The sequence below is a fragment of the Vipera ursinii genome (genome assembly GCF_947247035.1).
Source record: "Vipera ursinii genome assembly, chromosome: 1".
NCBI lineage: Eukaryota > Metazoa > Chordata > Lepidosauria > Squamata > Viperidae > Vipera > Vipera ursinii.
The window spans coordinates 293204412-293223449 of NC_139512.1; the positions used below are offsets into that span (position 1 = coordinate 293204412).

Sequence of the window (19038 nt, forward strand, 5' to 3'; positions counted from 1 at the left end):
ACCGCTTCTGGAATTGCACTGTATGGCCAAGCAATTAAACAATCATTTCTGCTTCCCTAATGTGGTCTGAGCAATGCTACAGAAAGCTCTGTAGCTCTTCAAAGGGGAAGTGTGTGATGGGTGATGGAGGGTGGGGAGGAAGCCCAATCTTTGTGAAGAACCAGTGGGGGAGGTCTATAAGAACTCAGGGGGCAGAAAGCAGGCTCAAAAGCTATGGAGACCCCTGAAGGGCAGGAAGTGAAGGATGGGGTGTCTTGGGGGTGGGGGACACCTTAGAAGGCCTTGGGTAGGCAGGCCTGGGCCTATGCTAGGTCACCCTGGGCATCCCACACTCATGTAGTACTCTGTGCTCTGATTAATGAGCCATGTGATTGTTCCATGACCACATCAGGAACAGCAGGGAGTGGAGTTCATTAAGCTAGGCCATCTCACTTAACGGCTGTCACCACTTGCAACCATAATGGGCAGGCTCCTTTAAGATCCTAAATTGAGGGCTACTTGTAGAACATAATATATGTACCAGCTCATTGGGGCTTCTTTCCAGGTAATTTCTTTTTAAAAAGTGGTAGCAATATAAAACTAGTATAAAACTTATCTCCAACAACAGTTGCAAACTAATGTGAGTGCTTTGTCTTATAGTCACTGATTTGGATGATACTTCCCTTTTTTATATATTGCATCATTCAGATTAACAGTAAATGTCGTGGAGAATCTATCTTAGTCTTGATGCAAGTTTCACTCAGCCTAAGGCAGGTCAAAGAGACACTTTAATCACTGCCTAACATTCCTCAACCAGCTATTTAGAAATAGGTACTGGCTGAAAAGTTACAGCACGATTACATCATCATGAAATAACAATTTCTCCACTGTACAAGTGGAGTATGTAAGAAATATTTGGAGTAACTGTTATCAGTATTTTATTGCTTTCTGTACCTTGTTTTTATAGTTATGAAAACAAAGTAAATCCTTTATAGCACCAGCCAGACAGCAAAATCAAAATACTGTTGCTGTTATTTTGACAGTGTAATTAATACATATTAACGCTGATGAAGGCCTGCATTTCAATTTTATTGAGTCTTCTCAATTGTATTAAAAATGATCAAATGAAATAATAGCTTGTATGTGATTTTTAAGAAAATTAAAATACTGGGATAACAAGAGTTTAATCTTTATTCTAAGTTGGTTTCTTCTGAATTACAGTAAACCTCACTGGCCTCAAGGAACTTTATTCCTAGGCAGGAACTGTAATCGTCTTACAGGGAGGGCCTTCTTAGGGTACCGCCATTGAAGGATTGCCAGCGGGTGACTCCCAGAGAGAGGGCCTTCTCTGTGGGTGCGCCTGCCTTTTGGAACCAACTTCCGATGGAACTTAGGACTGCCTCTGACCTCCGCTCATTCCGCCAGGACCTGAAAACTTGGCTCTTTGAGCTGTCGGGCCTAGACTGAGGGGTTTTAATTGGGTTTTAAATGTTTTAATTTTTAAACTTTGGGCTTTAAATTTAATTAATTGTTTTAAATTTTTTAACTTTTGTATGGTATGATTTTAATTGCCCTGTAAACCGCCCTGAGTCCTATGGGAATAGGGCGGTATATAAGTCAAATAAATAAATAAATAAATAAATAAATAAATAAATAAATAAATAAATAAATAAATATAAACTGTTGCTTCCAAAAAAGATTACAACATACCATATGTTATTCTTAGCAAGAGGGAAATTCCTTATATCCCTCTCCTCAATCTATGCTAAGGGTCAGCTAACCTTCTTGTAACTAGTACTGTAGTATTTTATCATTAGATCACATTTACATTTTCAGTTCTATTTAGAACTGTAGAGTACAGAAAAAAACTTTAACGAAGGAATGCGCTCATTCAGTCTCATTCAGAGGGGAAAAAATGACTGTAATGGGAATGGCAAGGATGTGAGAGACTCAAGATAAGGCATTAAGACAACTTGGAAGTAATATGTTTTGAACAGAAGTCAAAGCCTAACATTCAATGTTTCCTGAAAGACCTTAATATAAGATGGATTACTACATTTTATATTAAGTAGATATTTGTACCAGCAGGTCTGTTTCTTTCTAAATTTTGTATTCTGTCATGTTATGATTCATTGGGGAGACGATTGAAACAAACATCAAGATTATATTCATACATTTAATAAATAAATGCTTTGGCATATCATGAAACACAAATAAATATAAGCAACCATTTGTGTGTCTTTCCTTTAGAAATCATGCTGATTTTGAATACTGCTTCATATCACTCTGATTTCTGAATTTGAAGTGAGGGGTTGGAACTACATGCTTGCTCTGTATCTATGAGAGATTGTGGGAAAACAGGTAGTGAGGTTTTGAAGATTTATCTCAGTAGATGCATCTCAATCCAATTGCTAAGAGATATGAGAAAAACCATTTCAAAGAGACTTTTTGCCTCAAATAGCTTTCTCTAAGGCTGAACACTCCTCTTAAATTTTCCAAGATTTTGTATTTTCCTCAGACTAACATTAAAGTTACCTTCCTGAAATCCAATTGTTCTTGTTTCTTTGATCTTATCAGCCATCTGGGATTGACAGTAAAGTACCAGTGTGTTCATCTTCTCATTTCCCCTTTGTAGCCAATGAAAACACTCTGCTACTAAGCTTTCCTTCAAAATGATAAAGGAATTCAGACATGATAGCATTTGTCTCATGCATGTTTTATGTGCTTCTTGTTTCTCTTAAAAATTACTCCTAATGGCTCAATGTTTTTGCTCTGCCCCTCTCCCCCCCCCCAAAAAAGACACTGAACTAGGACAGGAGTTACCATATCCCAGCCAAGGAAACTCATGAAGTGATGTTGGACTAGTTCTTTTCTCACAACCCAACTTAGCCCCACAGAGTTGTTGTGATAACGTGAAAAGAACCATCTCAAGCTCCTGTAGGAAAAATGGGATATAAATCATTATTCATCATCAAAATAATTCTGATATTACTGCAATATGGAGTGCAGCTGACCATCTGAAAAATAAATACACTGTAAGGCTCCACCCTATAAAATAAACTAGTAATAAAACCAATTGAACTTCATGGGATTTACATTCAGTAACAATATACAGGATTGTGCTGCAAGATTACAAAATTCTATTACATTAATAAGACTCTTTGGGGTATTAATTAGTCAGGGCAAAGAAATGCATATCAAATTAGTAAATATCTTATAATTCCCCAAAGATTGTTTTAATTTTCAACTGTTATTCTCAACTGCCAAGGATCCTTCAAATAATACAGAATTTATAGAAGACTGTGAAATAACCTTGAGGACGTTACGCAACAACTTTACATCAGCTTAGCCGAGAACAACAGGGAATGACCAGGGAACGTCAGGTTGCCCCACCTTGACTTCTAGTCTAGTGTAAGATGGAAGGAGAGAAAAACTTTGTCAGGCTTTCAAAACTCTTATTTTGAAATTATTATAACCATGATGTCAAGCCCCGTGGGCTTTCCACTCCAGGGGAATAACCAGGTTTTAATCAACTCCCTAAATGCTAAAAACAAGGATTGAATGAATATTTGGGGAACGGGGACATGAAGAATGGCTCACCTCTTTGATCTATGGACAGATATTCAGGGAAAGTGGACCCATGGATATCCAGACCCTGAACCATGAAGGGCTTTAAAAGGGAAAACCAGCACACTGAATTGCACCCAAAAGCCAATGCCACTCCTATTTTAACATTTCCCCTCCATTGTAATCTTAGAGAAAAAACAAGATTGAAGATATGGTAACTTTATATCTCTGTGCACTTTTCCATTTCCATTGTACATTTATACCACTTCTTAGCAGCGAATAAGCAAGCTTATTAGTTTTGTTCCTGCATATCTGCAGAAGAGCACGTGCAGTTTTTGATCTTTTTTTTATTGAAAAGTTTTAAAATACAGTTTTCCTTTAAAAAACCCCCCTTCCCCCTCCCTCCTCCCCTCCCTACCTCCCCCCTATCTCCCCCCCTCCCCCTCTCCCTCCTCCCTCCCCTGCCTCCCCCCCTACTTCCCCTCCTCCCCCCCTCCCCCCCCGACTTCCCAGAGCAAAATACAAGGTATATATCTAAAAAGCAATCATAAACAATCATATACTAACAATTATAAACTCTAAAATCCATCACTCTCTAGCTTATATAGAGTAAACCAATCCTTAATAATACTAAATATGTATAAAGAACTAAAATAAAAGAAAACTAGCATCATTCCCATCTATGTTCTTCCACAATTCACTATTACCTAAACATATTCTCATTTACACATCACAAGCACCTATCCCTATTAACCTCTCTAGCCAAAATAGGCTATAATAGATAGTTCTTACACAAATTAACCCACATTAACCCACAAAACTTTCTTCCTCTTCCTCTGTAGTAAATTGTCCATTAATTCCAAATTGAAGATTCTGTTACCATACATATCATCCCAAAACTCTTAAAAACACAACTACCACTTGACTGTAAGTATATTGTGGAAGTTCCATAGATTTCTACTGGTCTTATTTTTTTATCTTTTTTGAGCGTTTTAAGGCAGCACGCGTCACCCTCTGTTCTCTAGGATCATCCAAAAGAGTTGCAGCTTGATCTCCTCCTGTACCATTCTCGTCTATCTGTCCATCTTCATCCTCTTGATGTTCTCCTTCTCCAGATCCCTCTGCAGCTTCCAAAAGTGTTGATGGGGTTGCTTTTAAAACATTGTTGTAAAAATCATGCGCTTGCTTCACAGTACCCAAACAGTACCTTTTGCCATCATACATGAAGCTCAACCCAGCTGGGATCTCCCATCTGAACCTTATATCTCTTTGCTTGAGCTCTTGCACAAGAAATATAAAGTCCTTCCTTCTCTTTAAAATCTTTGGAGGAATTTCTTTTAGAACCAAAACTTCTTGACCAGCAATCACAACTTTAGTATCATAGGCAGCTTGTATAACTTCATCTCTAATTTCCCTTTTTACAAAATAAACCACCACATCTCTAGGCAACTTTCTCTGTTTAGCAATCCACGAGTTCACACGAAACACTTTGTCCATGCCTTGTTTTATTTCAGATGCTGGATGGTTCAATACCACCTCAAAAGCCTCAGAAACCAGCTGCTTTAAATCTTCCTTAATATTCTCTTTTAGGCCTCTAATTCTAACAGCAAACTGCATCTGGTAAAATTGAGCCAGACTCAGTTCGCTATCCATTTTGCCTTTTAAATCTTCAATTTCCAATACTCTTGCTTCTAATATAGCATTCTTTTGAGTCAAATCTTCCACTTTGTCATCCAGCACCTCCACACATTTAGCTACTTTATGCACTGAGGACAAAATGTCTACCTTCATCTCTCTAAGTTTCTGTTCCATCCTTTCTTCCATTCTCTGCTCCAATTTCTCCTCCATCTGTACAAATTTAACACCCATTGACTCCAAAATTAACTGGGTATGTTTTTCAAGATCCTTCGATGTCAATACATCAGGAGAATGCAACGCCTGCAGTAATGATTGTTGTTGCACCGGAGAATTTCCAGCACTCCGAAAAGTTCTAGGGGGAGGTTTAGCCGCCATCTTTTACTTACAATTGTGACGCACTTTCACTTTAAGTTTTAAGCAAAGTCCATCAAGCTTGAGAGTAAAATAAAATAATCCTCTTCATCTCTTCATCTTTCCCTCTTGTACTGCTCTGCCTGCTCTTTTCCTTTCATAGTCTCTCCTTCAAGCAGGGATGGTCGCAGACGCCTGGCTCTGCTCCATAAAGTCCGGAGCAGAGACGCTAGCCAGCTGGGAGCAGCCCAGGCTACGGGGGAGTTCAATCCTTCAGCCGCCCAAGCTCCAAGCTCAGGCGGCCCCGGAGAACTCGACCCCTACCTGGGGGCTCACCCCCTCCTCTTCTCCCGAGGAGGGGGCTTCAAATTCGCCCGAACAGCTGATCGGCGCTGTTTCGGGCGAAAAATCACACAGCTGAGCCGCGGGCAGCCCGGGAAGGCTGTCTCCGGCGCCGCGGAGCCACCGGAAGTCGTGCAGTTTTTGATCTTAACAAGCATTCCTTGGGCAGTGAACTAATACTGTCACACCGACAGAGCAGATGAGAGATTCTTGCATATTTCATTAATATAGAGAACTTTGTAAATGGAGAGTCATTTTGGTGTGGTGGTTAAGGCACCAGGCTAGAACCAGGAAACCATGAATTCTAGTTCTGTATTAGGCATGAAGCCAGCTCAGTGATCTTGGACTACTCATTCTCTCAGCTTAGGAAGACAAGAGCAAACTAGTTTGAGCATTTGGCAAGAGGAAATCTTGCCAAATGCTCAAACTAGTCCAGGCAGTCATCAGGAGTCAATACTGACTCAAAAGCAGACAGACACACAGAAATACACTCTTTCACACACACACACACACACACACACACACACACACACACACATTTGTGAGGAATATTTAACTGCATGACTGATCTGCCTGATGCAATAGTTTCCAATATTATTCATTTTACAGGCAAGATTTAGGTCAAAACTGAAATCCAAGAGCATAAAACATTCTGACAAATTCTACCAACAGGACAAGGTAAATTGGAGCACTATGGTTTTTGACCCTCTACCAGCTTTCTAGCACCCATCCAATCCCCACCTTCTTCTCATCACCAGGAAGTCATTTTGTGTTTAACTGAAAAACAGTGCCTGACATTTTTCTTGAATAGGAAAAAAAAACACTCAAAAATAAAGTATGAAACACACGAACTTGACAATCCTTAGTTTGTGTAGTTTTAGTTGTAGATGCTTTTATTCTAATCATTCATAATCAATTGATAATTCTACCCCATAAATCAGACATGTCAAACACAAGGCCCGGGGGCCGGATCCGGCCCGCGAAGTGGTTTCATGCGGCCCGCGAAGCCATCCTGGAAACAGTGAGGGAACGGCCCCCACTGCCTTGGCCCTGGCCCAGAGACCCTCCTACTGCCAGAGACCCTCAGATCTGTCCCACTCCTGCCCAGGCCCCCATAGGCACCCTTGATGCGAACGATGTAGAGCTGGCCACGCCCACCCAGTAGGCCATACGCACTCTAGCCACGCCCACCCAGTAGGCCACGCCCACCCTGGCCACACCCACCCGGCCCCCTGAGGGCAACCGCAATGCTGATGCGGCCCTCAATGAAATTAAGTTTGACACCCCTGCCATAAATGGTAAATGTCAAGGAACATACTGTAATTCAGCCAGTGAATGAATAAGTGAACTACAGTCTAAGTATAATTCCATTAAATTCTAGCACTTGAAGTCCTGACTTTACTTTCTTCTACTCTTTGGAACATATGCTCTTGAAATTTTCACACATTCAATAAACCTTTGAAATTATCACCTCTCCATCATTGTAGTAAAGCAGTACTGAATTGGACATTTTTTTTTGGCTGCAAGCTTCTTTGGGCAAAAAATGCCCAACTCAGTACAAAATATTTTTGGACTTCGGCCTTTTTTGTAATATTCTTTGAGACTAAACATACTGCATTCCTCTGTTAATGAATTGCATTCTGTGGGTGGGACTGCTTTACTACAATGGTGGAAAGGTGACGTTTCCAAATATTTATTGAACATGTGTTTGAAAAATATAAGAGCAGATGTGTCAAAGAGTAGAATTTAAAAGAGAATGTATTTTTCACCTTCCCAATATTAGTAAATTGGCCCATTTTGCAGAGCTTCCTTGAGATTTATTAACCATCCGAAAAGGACAGAAATCCAAAAAGTTGGATCTCTGAGACTGAATAGCAACAAATTGTAGGCCTTTTGAGGCGGCTTGGATTTGCCTCAGCAAGAGCTTCACATTGTGAAGAAGATGAATTTGTTTCAGAAAATGTTTCAGGTTTCCTCAAATCCTTGGGCTCATATAGAAGCCAGAAACACTGGAAATCAAAAGGCAGTCCAAACAGGCAAAATGAAACAATATAATCACTTTTGGTGACTCTTATAAGAGGGAACCATATTGCTTCAAAAAACAGCTCTGTATCACTTAAATTGATCAAAGTGAAGTTGCAAAAAATTCATAATTATGAGGGAGGGAAGATCATCCAGGGGAAAAAGCTTAATAAACAGAAACAACAAAAAAGATTTATCTCAAATAGTGTTTAATCAAACCAGATCAGGTATTAGAATGGTATGCATTGTACATTTCTATAAAAAAATAAAATATAAAGTTCTTCCTCTCAAACGAAGGTTGCAGGTAATTTTATTTTTGCAATGAATATCCAGGAAGATTAGTAGCTCCTATAAAAGGGAAATTCAAACTAGAATGTTTATCTCTCAAATGAAATACTGAATTGTTAATTGTAATCAAGTTTCCTTCATACAGTAATGACAAAAATCAAATTAAAATGGCAGGCATTTAACTACAAATGCTTAAAGAGCCACATTTATCATAAAAATGTTCAATTTGTAAAATATATGTAAAGTATTATAGCAGGAAGATAATTTAGCTATCAAAAAATATCTGTTAACATTTCTTGCCATATGTCCAAAGTTTTATATATATTAGTCAAGTACAAAATGATGTGCATATTTCTGTGAACCAGACTCTATAACAACCATATAATTCAAGATATTACTATACATGATGTAATTATTTCTGTTTATATAAATAATTGATTTATAAAAAAGTATGTGTCAAATAAAGGCAAATATACGTGTCCCAAATTAATGTTGCAGGATCGGATCTAGTCGGTTACCAGAACCAAAGATTCCAAGCTTTCGGACTTGTGCTGGAGCCCATTCTCAGGAAATAGAAATATAAAAATTGTTCTGTCAGGAAATGTCTCCTTAGTTCTAGGCTGCTTCTCTTCTTGATTAGTTTCCATACATTGCATCGTGTCCTGCCTTCAGGTGCTCTGGAGAATAGCTTGAATCCCTCTTCTTTGTGGCAGCCCGAGATATTGGAACACTGCTATCTTGTCACCCCTTAGTCCTTCTTTTCATTAAACTAGACCACAGGTCTGCAGGTCGGCTCCGGAGCCGCATGCGGCTCTTTCAACCGTCTCCTGCGGCTCCCAGTCCTCTGTCATGTGCAGTCCAAAAAAAAAAAAATGGGACTAAAAAGTTCAACCAATCAATTCAAATATGCAGGGTAGGTGCATATCTCGCCTTGGCTCCACTCTTCAGTCAAACCCTGTTCTGTGCATGCGCGCATGTACGCAAATGCACACACATTTTTTGTGGCTCCCAGTTTTTCCTTTTGTGAGGGAACCGGTTCCGAGTGGCTCTTTCACTGTTTCAGGTTGCTGACCCCTGAACTAGACTTACCCAATTCCTTCAACCATTCCTCATATGTTTTAGCCTCCAGTCCCCTAATCATCTTTGTTGCTCTTCGCTGCACTCTTTCTAGAGTCTCAACATCTTTTTTACATCGTGGCAACCAAAACTGGATGCAGTAGGCATTGTAAAGTGGTATTAACACTTCACATGATCTTGATTATATCCCTCTGTTAATATGCAACCTTTCTCAATCTCCAGGAACAAACCTCTGGTTCCAGTGACCAACTCAGATTCGATCCTGCAATCATAGCTATAAATCTTTACTGTGGCATCTTTGATGCTTTTTTTTAAAACTTCGGTACATAACAATAAATATTACTTTGCATCTTATAGGCACAGCCATGTCTGCCTAAATACAAGATAGGTTAGTTGCAGAAGCAGCAGGTGACTGCATTCAAGTTTGCATCTGCAGTAAGGAGAACAAACAAACATCATTGGCAAAATGAGTATCCCCTTTATCCTCTCCTCCCAATCTATTCCAAAAGATTAGAAAATCTTTCAAAGCAGATTTGGAAGAAGTGTAACGGTTGCAAAATGGGGAAGAAAAGGGAAAACAACATCTCACTAGACAAAGAGTCATAATATAATAATAATAATAATGTTGGAAGGGACCTTGGAGGTCATCTAGTCCAACCCCCTGCTAAGGCAGGAAACCCTATACCATTTCAAACAAATGGCTGTCCAGTCTCTTCTTAAAAACTTCCAGTGTTGGAGCATTCACCACTCTGGAGGCAGGTTGTTCCACTGCTGAAGCCCAGACAAATATCCAGTATTTTTAAACAAAGACAAAATCACTTGTCAATATCAGAGCATATTAGCATTGTCCCAAAGGTTACATTTTACACAAAACAGCAAGTTAACATTGGCTAGGATTATTTTTACTTCGTGGAATTCACTTACCTAAATGCTGCCTTTGTAAAAGGTTAACAAGAGTGATTGGGTGTTTTATCCCAGATGAAAGCGAAGACGCAGATGTGGACTGATAATGCTGAATAGATTTCTGTCCAATTGTATTTGGGATATGATTTCTACTGTTTTGCGATGATACAAAAGGCGACATGTAAGAATTCCCACTGTTGAGCATTTTTAATGGAGATGATCTAGTAATAAAATGACCAAGAGCATTATATAGCAGTGAAAGCAGAATACATATTTTCACTACAATAGCGGTGTACTTGTTCCATTATTTCAAACTGAATAACGGAGAAATGTCATTATTCAGGAAATGACAAAATAGATACAATGGGAACAGCCCTGTTAAAGCAGAGTTCTCCAACCTTTCCGGGCTCGCGGCCTGGAGGGGAGAGCTTCCAAATTACTGTGTGTGCCACGCTCACTGGTGCAGTACTAGTGGCCACGTTCACACATGTGGCAGGCCCTGGTGCCGTGCGTATGTGTGAACGGCTATGCACCCCCGCAGTGGCTAATGCCCATTCACGCATGCGCAAATGTGCCATGCAACACACACCCATGCTAGCGGCCCATTCGCACATGCGCAAACAGGGTGTGCACACACCCCACGCTAGCGTCCCTGTTTGCACCTGTGCGCATACGCAAATGGGGCCAAGGGCGCGAGGGGGGGGAATGCATGCCCACGGTGCGCACCCTGGCCAGCCATTTCTGCAGCCCCCTGGCCAAGAGCCTGCAGCCCAGTATCGGGCTGCAGCCTATAGATTGGGGACACCTGTGTTAGAGAATATAGTGACACTAAAACATTATTTCTTTTATGCAGTAGACTTACTGCTATAAATTCAAATAAGCCAAAAGAAAAATGCTAATAGCTGAAGGAAAGTTTCTATTTAATTCAGTAATTAGACTTAATTCAATAATTGTAAAGGAAAAATACAGGTAGTAGTACCTGTTTTCATAAAACTCATTGCCTGACATTTCACAGTATACTGATTCTGTCAAGCAATCATAATAAACCAAAGCCAATCACACCTTCTGCTATGGGCAGCAGAAATAAGCATTAAAAGTCAAAATGAGAAAAGATACCCCCTACTGAATCCTACTGCATTTTATTTTACCTTACATATCCTGCTGAGTTTCTTTGAAATGTCATTCCAGATAATTGAGAACTTCTGCATGTAACACTACCTGTAAATAATATTCCAGATTAACTTAATATATTAAATATATTGCAAACTTCAAAAATTATTTGGAGTAAGTGCATCAGATCTCATGTTAGCACAGAGCTCTCCATAATCATTAAAGAATCCCATCCTTTTATAGGCCTCTATGTTTATGAGCTTCAATAAAGGCTTTTCAGTACCAAGATGTGATCTTGCAAGACATAGGATCATAGAGTGCATATATTCATTTAATAATTTATAGTGCTGCCCAACTCAACTGGGCAGCATACAATAGACAAACAAATAAATTAAAACTTCTTCACATAACATTAAAACATACTCTATAAAATATAAAACGGTGACCAAACACAATAATGGAAATACATTATTATACATATGTAGACCTGGCTTATGACAGCAATTGGAATTGGAATTGTCATGGCAAAGTTACATGGCCGTAAAGTGCAATATCACATAATGGTGTTGCTTAGTATCAGCAGTTCCAATAGTCCCAGATGCCATTGTTAAATGAGGACTACACATATCATTAAGCAAAGGACCTCTCATGACCTCAGAAACTGCAATATATGACTGCAGCTCAAACTGGACACTGAATGTCTGGGTGCAGAAATCAACTTATATCTGCTTGTTAACACAAGGTTCTTTTTTAGGGCCAGATTCAATAACCCAGCCTTAGGACTCCTATATGGGAACTTAAATGAAGTTGCTATGATTATTAAGATTTATGTTTATATTGTCAAATTATTTTACGATAACTTGAATATTTGCTTCCCCTTTTAGACTGGGATACAAATTTTATCCAGCAATTTGAATAAATAATAGTGTGCACTGTTTTATAATTTATTTCATTCTATTTACTCACTGTTATACAATTTATTTTATTCTATTTACCATATCTGTAGCTGTACTTTTACTCTTTTTTAAATCCTGATCATTAAACAAAATTAGTAATATCTACCCATCCATCCATCCTTCACTAAATGACATGGAGCAGACAGCAGAATATGAAACATATAGGAAAAAAAGAATTATTATGAAATGCTAAACCCAAACATAAGGTATATATCTTGTTCAATCTCAACAAAAAAACAATATTTACTCTTACCCATATGTCCATTCTGTGGTGGACTTATCAGTGATATCCTTGTTGGCCCAGCTACTGTTTCAGTCTACATATAATTCAGAAATATTTACAATATAATAAACTAAAAACATAAAGTATAAATAATTATTTCATATTATTGTGTTTCTTGCTTCCTTGCTACTGAATTTAGAACTTTTTTAATTGTACCGCTTTTTTAAAAAAAAGAATTATTACTAGGTTGTATTAATTATTTGAGGGAACACCTGCTGCCGGCATCAAACGCCCTTCGCCGAGTGCGCTCCCACAGGGAGGGTCTGCTCAGGGTTCTGCCGGTGAGAGATTGCCGGCGGGTGACACCCAGGGATAGGGCCTTCTCAGTGGGAGCGCCTGCCCTCTGGAACCAGCTGCCGGTGGAGCTGAGGACTGCCCCCGACCTCCGATCATTCCGCCGGGGCCTGAAGACCTGGCTCTTTGAGCTCCCGGGCCCAGGCTGAGGAGAAAATTTTTAACTGGGGTTTTTTAAGAGTACAGGGTGAATTTAATATTTTTTAACTTGGTTTTTAACTTTGGTATGTTTTGATTTTTAATTCCCTGTAAACCGCCCTGAGTCCTCAGGGAAAGGGCGGTATACAAATGTAATAAAATAAATAAATAAATAAATAATTAAAAGAAATTTTGGTTCGGCCTATGATAAATCACAAGAACAGAGCTGGATTTTTAATGGGCTCACCAATAAATTATTTCCTACCTCTGCTATAATATCTTCTAACAAGAATCTGTAACAATCAAAATCTAAACATTCTGTATGCTACCTATGTCTCCTAGTTGGTGGACAGCAGGCAACAAAATATAGAGTTGCAAGGTACGTTCTCTATATTGCTAAAACATAATACTATATGTGAAAGCCTCAATTGACTAAAGCCTTGATAGCTGGAAGAGTTAATATCACTGGACCCATCTGATGACATCCTTGACATATGAAAGACTACAACTTAGAAAGTATGAGGAGCAAAGGGGGGATGTGAATACACATGCACTTTTGTATATAGACAATGAGGGAAAGACTGAAAAAGTCATGATCGGTTGGAGGAGATGAGAGCCTCAAAAACAGGCAAGATAAATTAAATAGCCTAATCTGAACTATTTTGGATGTAATAAACATGCCCATTATTCCAGAGAGATACCCAGGCAAGAGCTTATTTAGCATCTAGTCTGGATGCTAAAGGATCAGTTAAATAAACTTTAATTACACTTTTTCCTCTTCTTATTTCAAGCCTCTATTTCTTTTTCTTATCCTTACAACCTTTCTGTATTTTGCACAATACTGTTTACCACCAAACAAGATAGCATGATACACACACACACACACACACACACACTACATACATATATCAAAGTCTATCAGCTGAAACTTTCCCAGTTTGCAGTTAAAAACAAGAAAGCATTATGTGCATTTCCATGAAATCATTTAACGTAGTGTAGGCAAATTTTTAAACTAAATATGAGTGAATTAACCATATATTCATTTCAATTGCAGCAGTTACCAAATACTAGTTTTCTAGTTAAATTCAAGCAACAGACTATAGAGAGAAAGAAAATGTAAAAGCTGTCAATTTAATAGTCCCATCTTATACCTCATATGTAATTTGAACAGTTCCAAATATAAACAAAAGGTACAGCCACAATTACTATATATATTTGTGTAGAAGAGAGCAGTATGGGAAGTGCTAAACTGTCATCATTTGCTTTTCAAATGATTAGTGATCAAATTTCAATATATCACATCAGCATGTATGCCTTTAAGAAGTAAGGATAGGAAGTACCCTAAATAACAGAGAATTTTTTCCACAAAGCTGATCTAGCATTTAAGCATAGAATGGTAACTGGAACTATTTGTATCTTGGTATATAGACAAGGAAAATAAACTTACTTTCCTTACTGAAGGTGGCATTTCTACCTCCTTTGATGAATTCCGACTGATAAAAGATGTTGAATATTTAAATAATTGAATAAAGGAAAAAATATTAAGCTTGTATAAAATATTTAAGTTTAATTTTTTTAAAGTTTACATATTATAAATATTATATATACAAACACTCACATACAGATTTTAAATTTCAAATAATGGAATAATTGGAGCAATGGATTTCAACCTCACTTTTAAAATTCATTTAGGATGAACTAGGTAATTATTTCTTTGCCACCAAGGCTATAGTTTTTCTTAAGGCAGCTTGAAGTATTAAAAACATATAAAGGCAGAAAAGTTATAAAAATATAATAAAATTTAAATGGTACTGCTTCCTTTAGATATATATAGCACAATACCAAATATGATACCTGAAAAGTAAATTCTACTTAGTTGAGTGTATTCGGATGTCCATACAAGTTTTCAAGTAAATGTTACTATTCATGGAAACTGAATTATTCTAATGGTTATGATTATTTGAAAATACAAAATATCTTTGAAACTATTCAAAATTCAATGATTATGTTCATAATTAAAATACTCACTGTTGCAATTGTTGTATATGCTGAATTTGTTGTGATGCTCTCTTAAGATACACTTCCAGTTTTGTAATCTGAATGGAATAATCTATTTCAGTAATTTAAATTCTATAATATTTCTTGTCATTTATAAAACTCAGCTGTTTAATGGTTCAACAGTTGTTTAATGGAAATATTCCAAACTACGGGACCAGTACACCGTCAAAATATTTTAACTGCTAGATGAGATACCAATGGCTTAGTACAATACATTATTTGATACATTACATTTTATTTATATATATCACAACAGAAATGTGACTTCATCAAGCTTCAGTATTCAGTTCAACATGAATCCAAAGTACCTTTTCTCTGTAATGTGTTAATAGACGTCTTCTGTGTTTTTCTTGAAACTGGGCAATCTAAAAATTAAGAAAGCACGGTAACAATTATTTGTATTGCTAAACAATGTTATAATATTTATGTGAAAGCAATACAAATGTAGCAGAAATGAAATACCTAAGTTTATATTTAATTTCCAAGCACCATCATAATGCGGGGAGTGCAGCAAATGTTAAAGATACTTTTTTACTGCATAGAACACAATATTTGTAATTCTTATATGCTAAGCTATAATATACTGAACAAGTTACATGTTAAGCTAAAACCACAGTAAGGCTTAGTATAGAATGTGAGCTTAGCCAGAAAGCAAACATTCCTAAAAACATGAAATGCCATAAAAATTGGTGTAAGTGCTTTATTCCTATGAAGAAATGAAAAACCCTCAAGGCCTCTTAAGTAATTTCTGAAGGAATGTGGCTCGACACCATTTCCTCCCTCCATTCCCTTTGATGAGAACCTCTTAATCTGTAGACCATTTCAACATGAATAATAATGAATCCTGATTTTTTTATTACTACAGTACAATCGTTGAATGCCAAATGATGTTGATTTAGCAAGGAATTTCTCAATTATTTTTTTTTTTTAAAAAACCTTTCTTCTTTTTAAGGCCACAGTACTACCTGCAAGTATGGACAATAATGTTCAACTAATTTTCCTTGCCACTGGGCACAGCTAAAGCATTTTTAGTTTGGATCACCTAATTCCCTGATTTTTCTGGAAACCTCCTTCACTTCGGCACTATCCATTTTTTACTGAAGAAATTCTGACTGCTAAGGGCAGCTGCAGGCAGGAAATTCTTACTGTGTTACAATTTCATACTTTGTGAGATATTGTATGTTTAATAGTACAATGCAGTTTTATTACATTTAAACATTACACAGGATGGATAAAACATGCCTAGATTTCCATTTATGTCTTCATTCAATACTACACATTAAAATTACATCTTATCTTCTATTAGTATTAGTGCTACATGAAAGGTAATTCATCATAACTATTTAATACAACTTAATCTTATTACAAAGCAATACTAAATCTACTTTCTTGTAAACACAGACATCTGTCAGACATGCATTAAGCTCTATGAATTCACTGTGGTATCCCAGCTTGGGAATTACAAGATATTGTGAAAACATTATTGAGAAATTAAGGATACCATGAACCTGTAAAGTTTGGGAATTTCTGATCTAGCATACAGTATTCCCAATGAAAAATATTCAAAACATAAACAACTCACCTGTGTGATTTCTTTGGAATATTTTCTGCATAGCTCATCTAATCCCATAAAGAGTGACTGGATATCTGAATTCACCTGTAGCCAAATTATTACACATTACCAAATAAATAATTACATACAACTCAAGTATTTAAATGTTAAAAAATAAGCAACTCTGCTCAGTAATACAGATACTAATTTCTTTGGAGATACAGTTATGAAGCTACTGAAAGGTTATTTATAGGTCTAGTGTGCAGCATCACACAAAAAGAAAATATTGCAAGTTCTATCATAGCACCATACTATATCCAAGTTAGAGTCATGGTGCTAAAGGAGGTTACCAAAAGTGTCAGTATAAACAATAGTAAATAGTCCACCAATGTGTATATATTTATACACTTGACTACAGATCCATGATCAGAAGAATATTTGCTTCAAGGCTACTTCCTGGGTATCTATCCCAATAAGGTAGTTTGGCCTGAGGGAAAGTGACAGGATTTAAATCATTCAATGAGCTTCTATAATTGAAAGGGGTCTTGAACTTGGGTTTCCCTATCCTAGTACAACAATCATTACTGCATGTTACATTCTATTTGTTTTTTTAATGCCCATGAAAATATATATTAATCATTTTGCAATTACTGAATGAACTGTAGCTATTTGTAACATTTTCTATACCTTTTTTGAAAGGACTATTGTCCGACATGGAGCTCTGCAAATCATACACTCTTCTTTTTTACCTATAAAATCAACATAAATGCACACTGTACTATGTATTATTTTACTGACAAATAAATTGTAACATCTAATAAATTGCATACCGTGTCAATTATGACTTGGAATTATTTTAGCTTTTTTTTAAAAAAGCAGCATATTCATCATGGTTTTTAAAAAACATAATTGCAACAGACATTGCCCAGATATGGGACTCTCCTAGAAATGCAAGGACTGCTTCAACTATCCCATTAGAAGTGTGTAGCTCAAGGTTAAACTGTGGAGTTCTTGGTGCTGAGTTAGTTTGCAGATTTTTCATTACCTAACTAGGTAACATCAATGTGAATTGCATTATGTTATCTAGTTGGGCAATGAAACACATGCAGACAAACAAGCTCAGAGAGCAATTGAGGACTCCTTATGCTTCAACTAGATAGCTTTTCTAATAAATTTCTCCCATTGTTTCTGCCCATCCAGTAAAAATGAACAGCACATGCATGCTCTACGTCTCATCTTTAAACAAGTGTCATCTGATGAGACCTAAGTACTCTGTCAAAATAGATCCAGCACATTGTACAACAACATAGCCTTGACTGTTTGAGTTGCTCTAGTCCTGCTGATCTTCAGGGCTCTGAAGACCTAGCTCAGGGGTAGGCAACCTTGGCTCTTTTGTGACTCGTGGGCTTCAACTTCCAGAATTCCTGAGCCAGCTGGCTCAGGAATTCTGGAAGTTGAAGCCCACGAGTCACAAAAGAGCCAAGGTTGCCTACCCCTGACCTAGCTCATTCTCCAGTTATTGGGTTAGAAAACATATTTGTGAATATTTTATTAATACTTTGGATGATTTAGTCCCCAGGTTATTGCCCTTTTTTTTTAAAAAAAGTATTGGATGTAAATGTTTACTTGTATGCCACCCAATGTAATTTAAAATTTAGACATCCATTTGATTTACAAATAAATGTAACTTTCGATCCAATGGACAGAAGGTCTCCTCAATTTCTGAAGCAGTGTTTCAAACAGAAGGAACTGTTTGAAGAATGCAAGACTTTATCCCCCTATCTTGCTGGTAAAATGGTGACTTGATTCACCTGTTCCGATAAAGTCAGTGTAGCTTAATCAAGCAGTTTAATAAATCGAAGTTAACCAGGTTCAAGGCAAGCAGTCACACCACGGCTTAACACAATGTGTGAACCCAGCCAATGGAAAGAGCAGGCTCCTATGAATTATCCCTTGGCTATCAGCAAAGCCCTGCCACCCCTGGGCAGGTTACCTTTCTGGAGACACTGCCCACAGATAACATGGCCGCAGTTGGTCAGGCTGAAATTTAGAGTGGCTCCTTGGGGCTTCTGGAAACATACATTGCAGAATATCAGACCAGCCATTATCAGACCAGGTTATATATATACATATATGTATATATGTATATATTTCCCTTCTCTTCTCTTGCTCTAGCTACAATCGGGCACCTGGGCCCCAGGAATTCACTTCTGCTGCTGCCTCTTCCGACTCATCAAGTGGCCACCAGCCACCGATCCGTAGCTCAAAAGACAGCGGTCTCCCGTCCCCCCCCCCCCGCGGGGGCGAGGAACTACGGAGCGAACCTGAGGGGAGGGGGCGCGAAGGCCACGTCCGTCAGTGACGCGCACGCGCTTTTTTCCCCTTCCACCAAGTGGAAAACTGGGCGGGGAGAAACCCCGAGTCAAACTTCCGTTCCATTTTAGCCCCGCCCACCCGGTCTCTGGCGAGAAAAGGCTACC

The 19038-nt window shown here is 37.9% G+C and overlaps 1 protein-coding gene across 5 annotated transcripts; it reads right to left on the minus strand.

Annotated features, from left to right (window-relative positions):
* Positions 1–7962: 7962 nt before the first annotated feature.
* Positions 7963–18982, minus strand: RNF212 (ring finger protein 212). 5 transcript variants are annotated; one of them, XM_083369071.1, is made up of 11 exons: positions 18883–18982; positions 18552–18627; positions 17246–17307; positions 16589–16663; positions 15315–15371; positions 14977–15044; positions 14396–14441; positions 12487–12550; positions 11316–11385; positions 10189–10388; positions 7963–8247 (listed from the first exon to the last, which is right to left on the minus strand). In XM_083369071.1, the coding sequence occupies exons 3-11, from the start codon at positions 17288–17290 to the stop codon at positions 8210–8212; spliced, it is 663 nt and encodes a 220-aa protein (XP_083225197.1). In that variant the 5' UTR covers positions 17291–17307; positions 18552–18627; positions 18883–18982; the 3' UTR covers positions 7963–8209. The 5 variants fall into 5 exon arrangements, with proteins under 5 accessions (XP_083225197.1, XP_083225196.1, XP_083225194.1 ...); XM_083369070.1 differs by lacking the exon at positions 18883–18982 and having other exon boundaries at positions 10189–10316; positions 18552–18881; XM_083369068.1 differs by lacking the exon at positions 18883–18982 and having other exon boundaries at positions 18552–18881.
* Between the last annotated feature and the right edge of the window lie 56 nt (positions 18983–19038).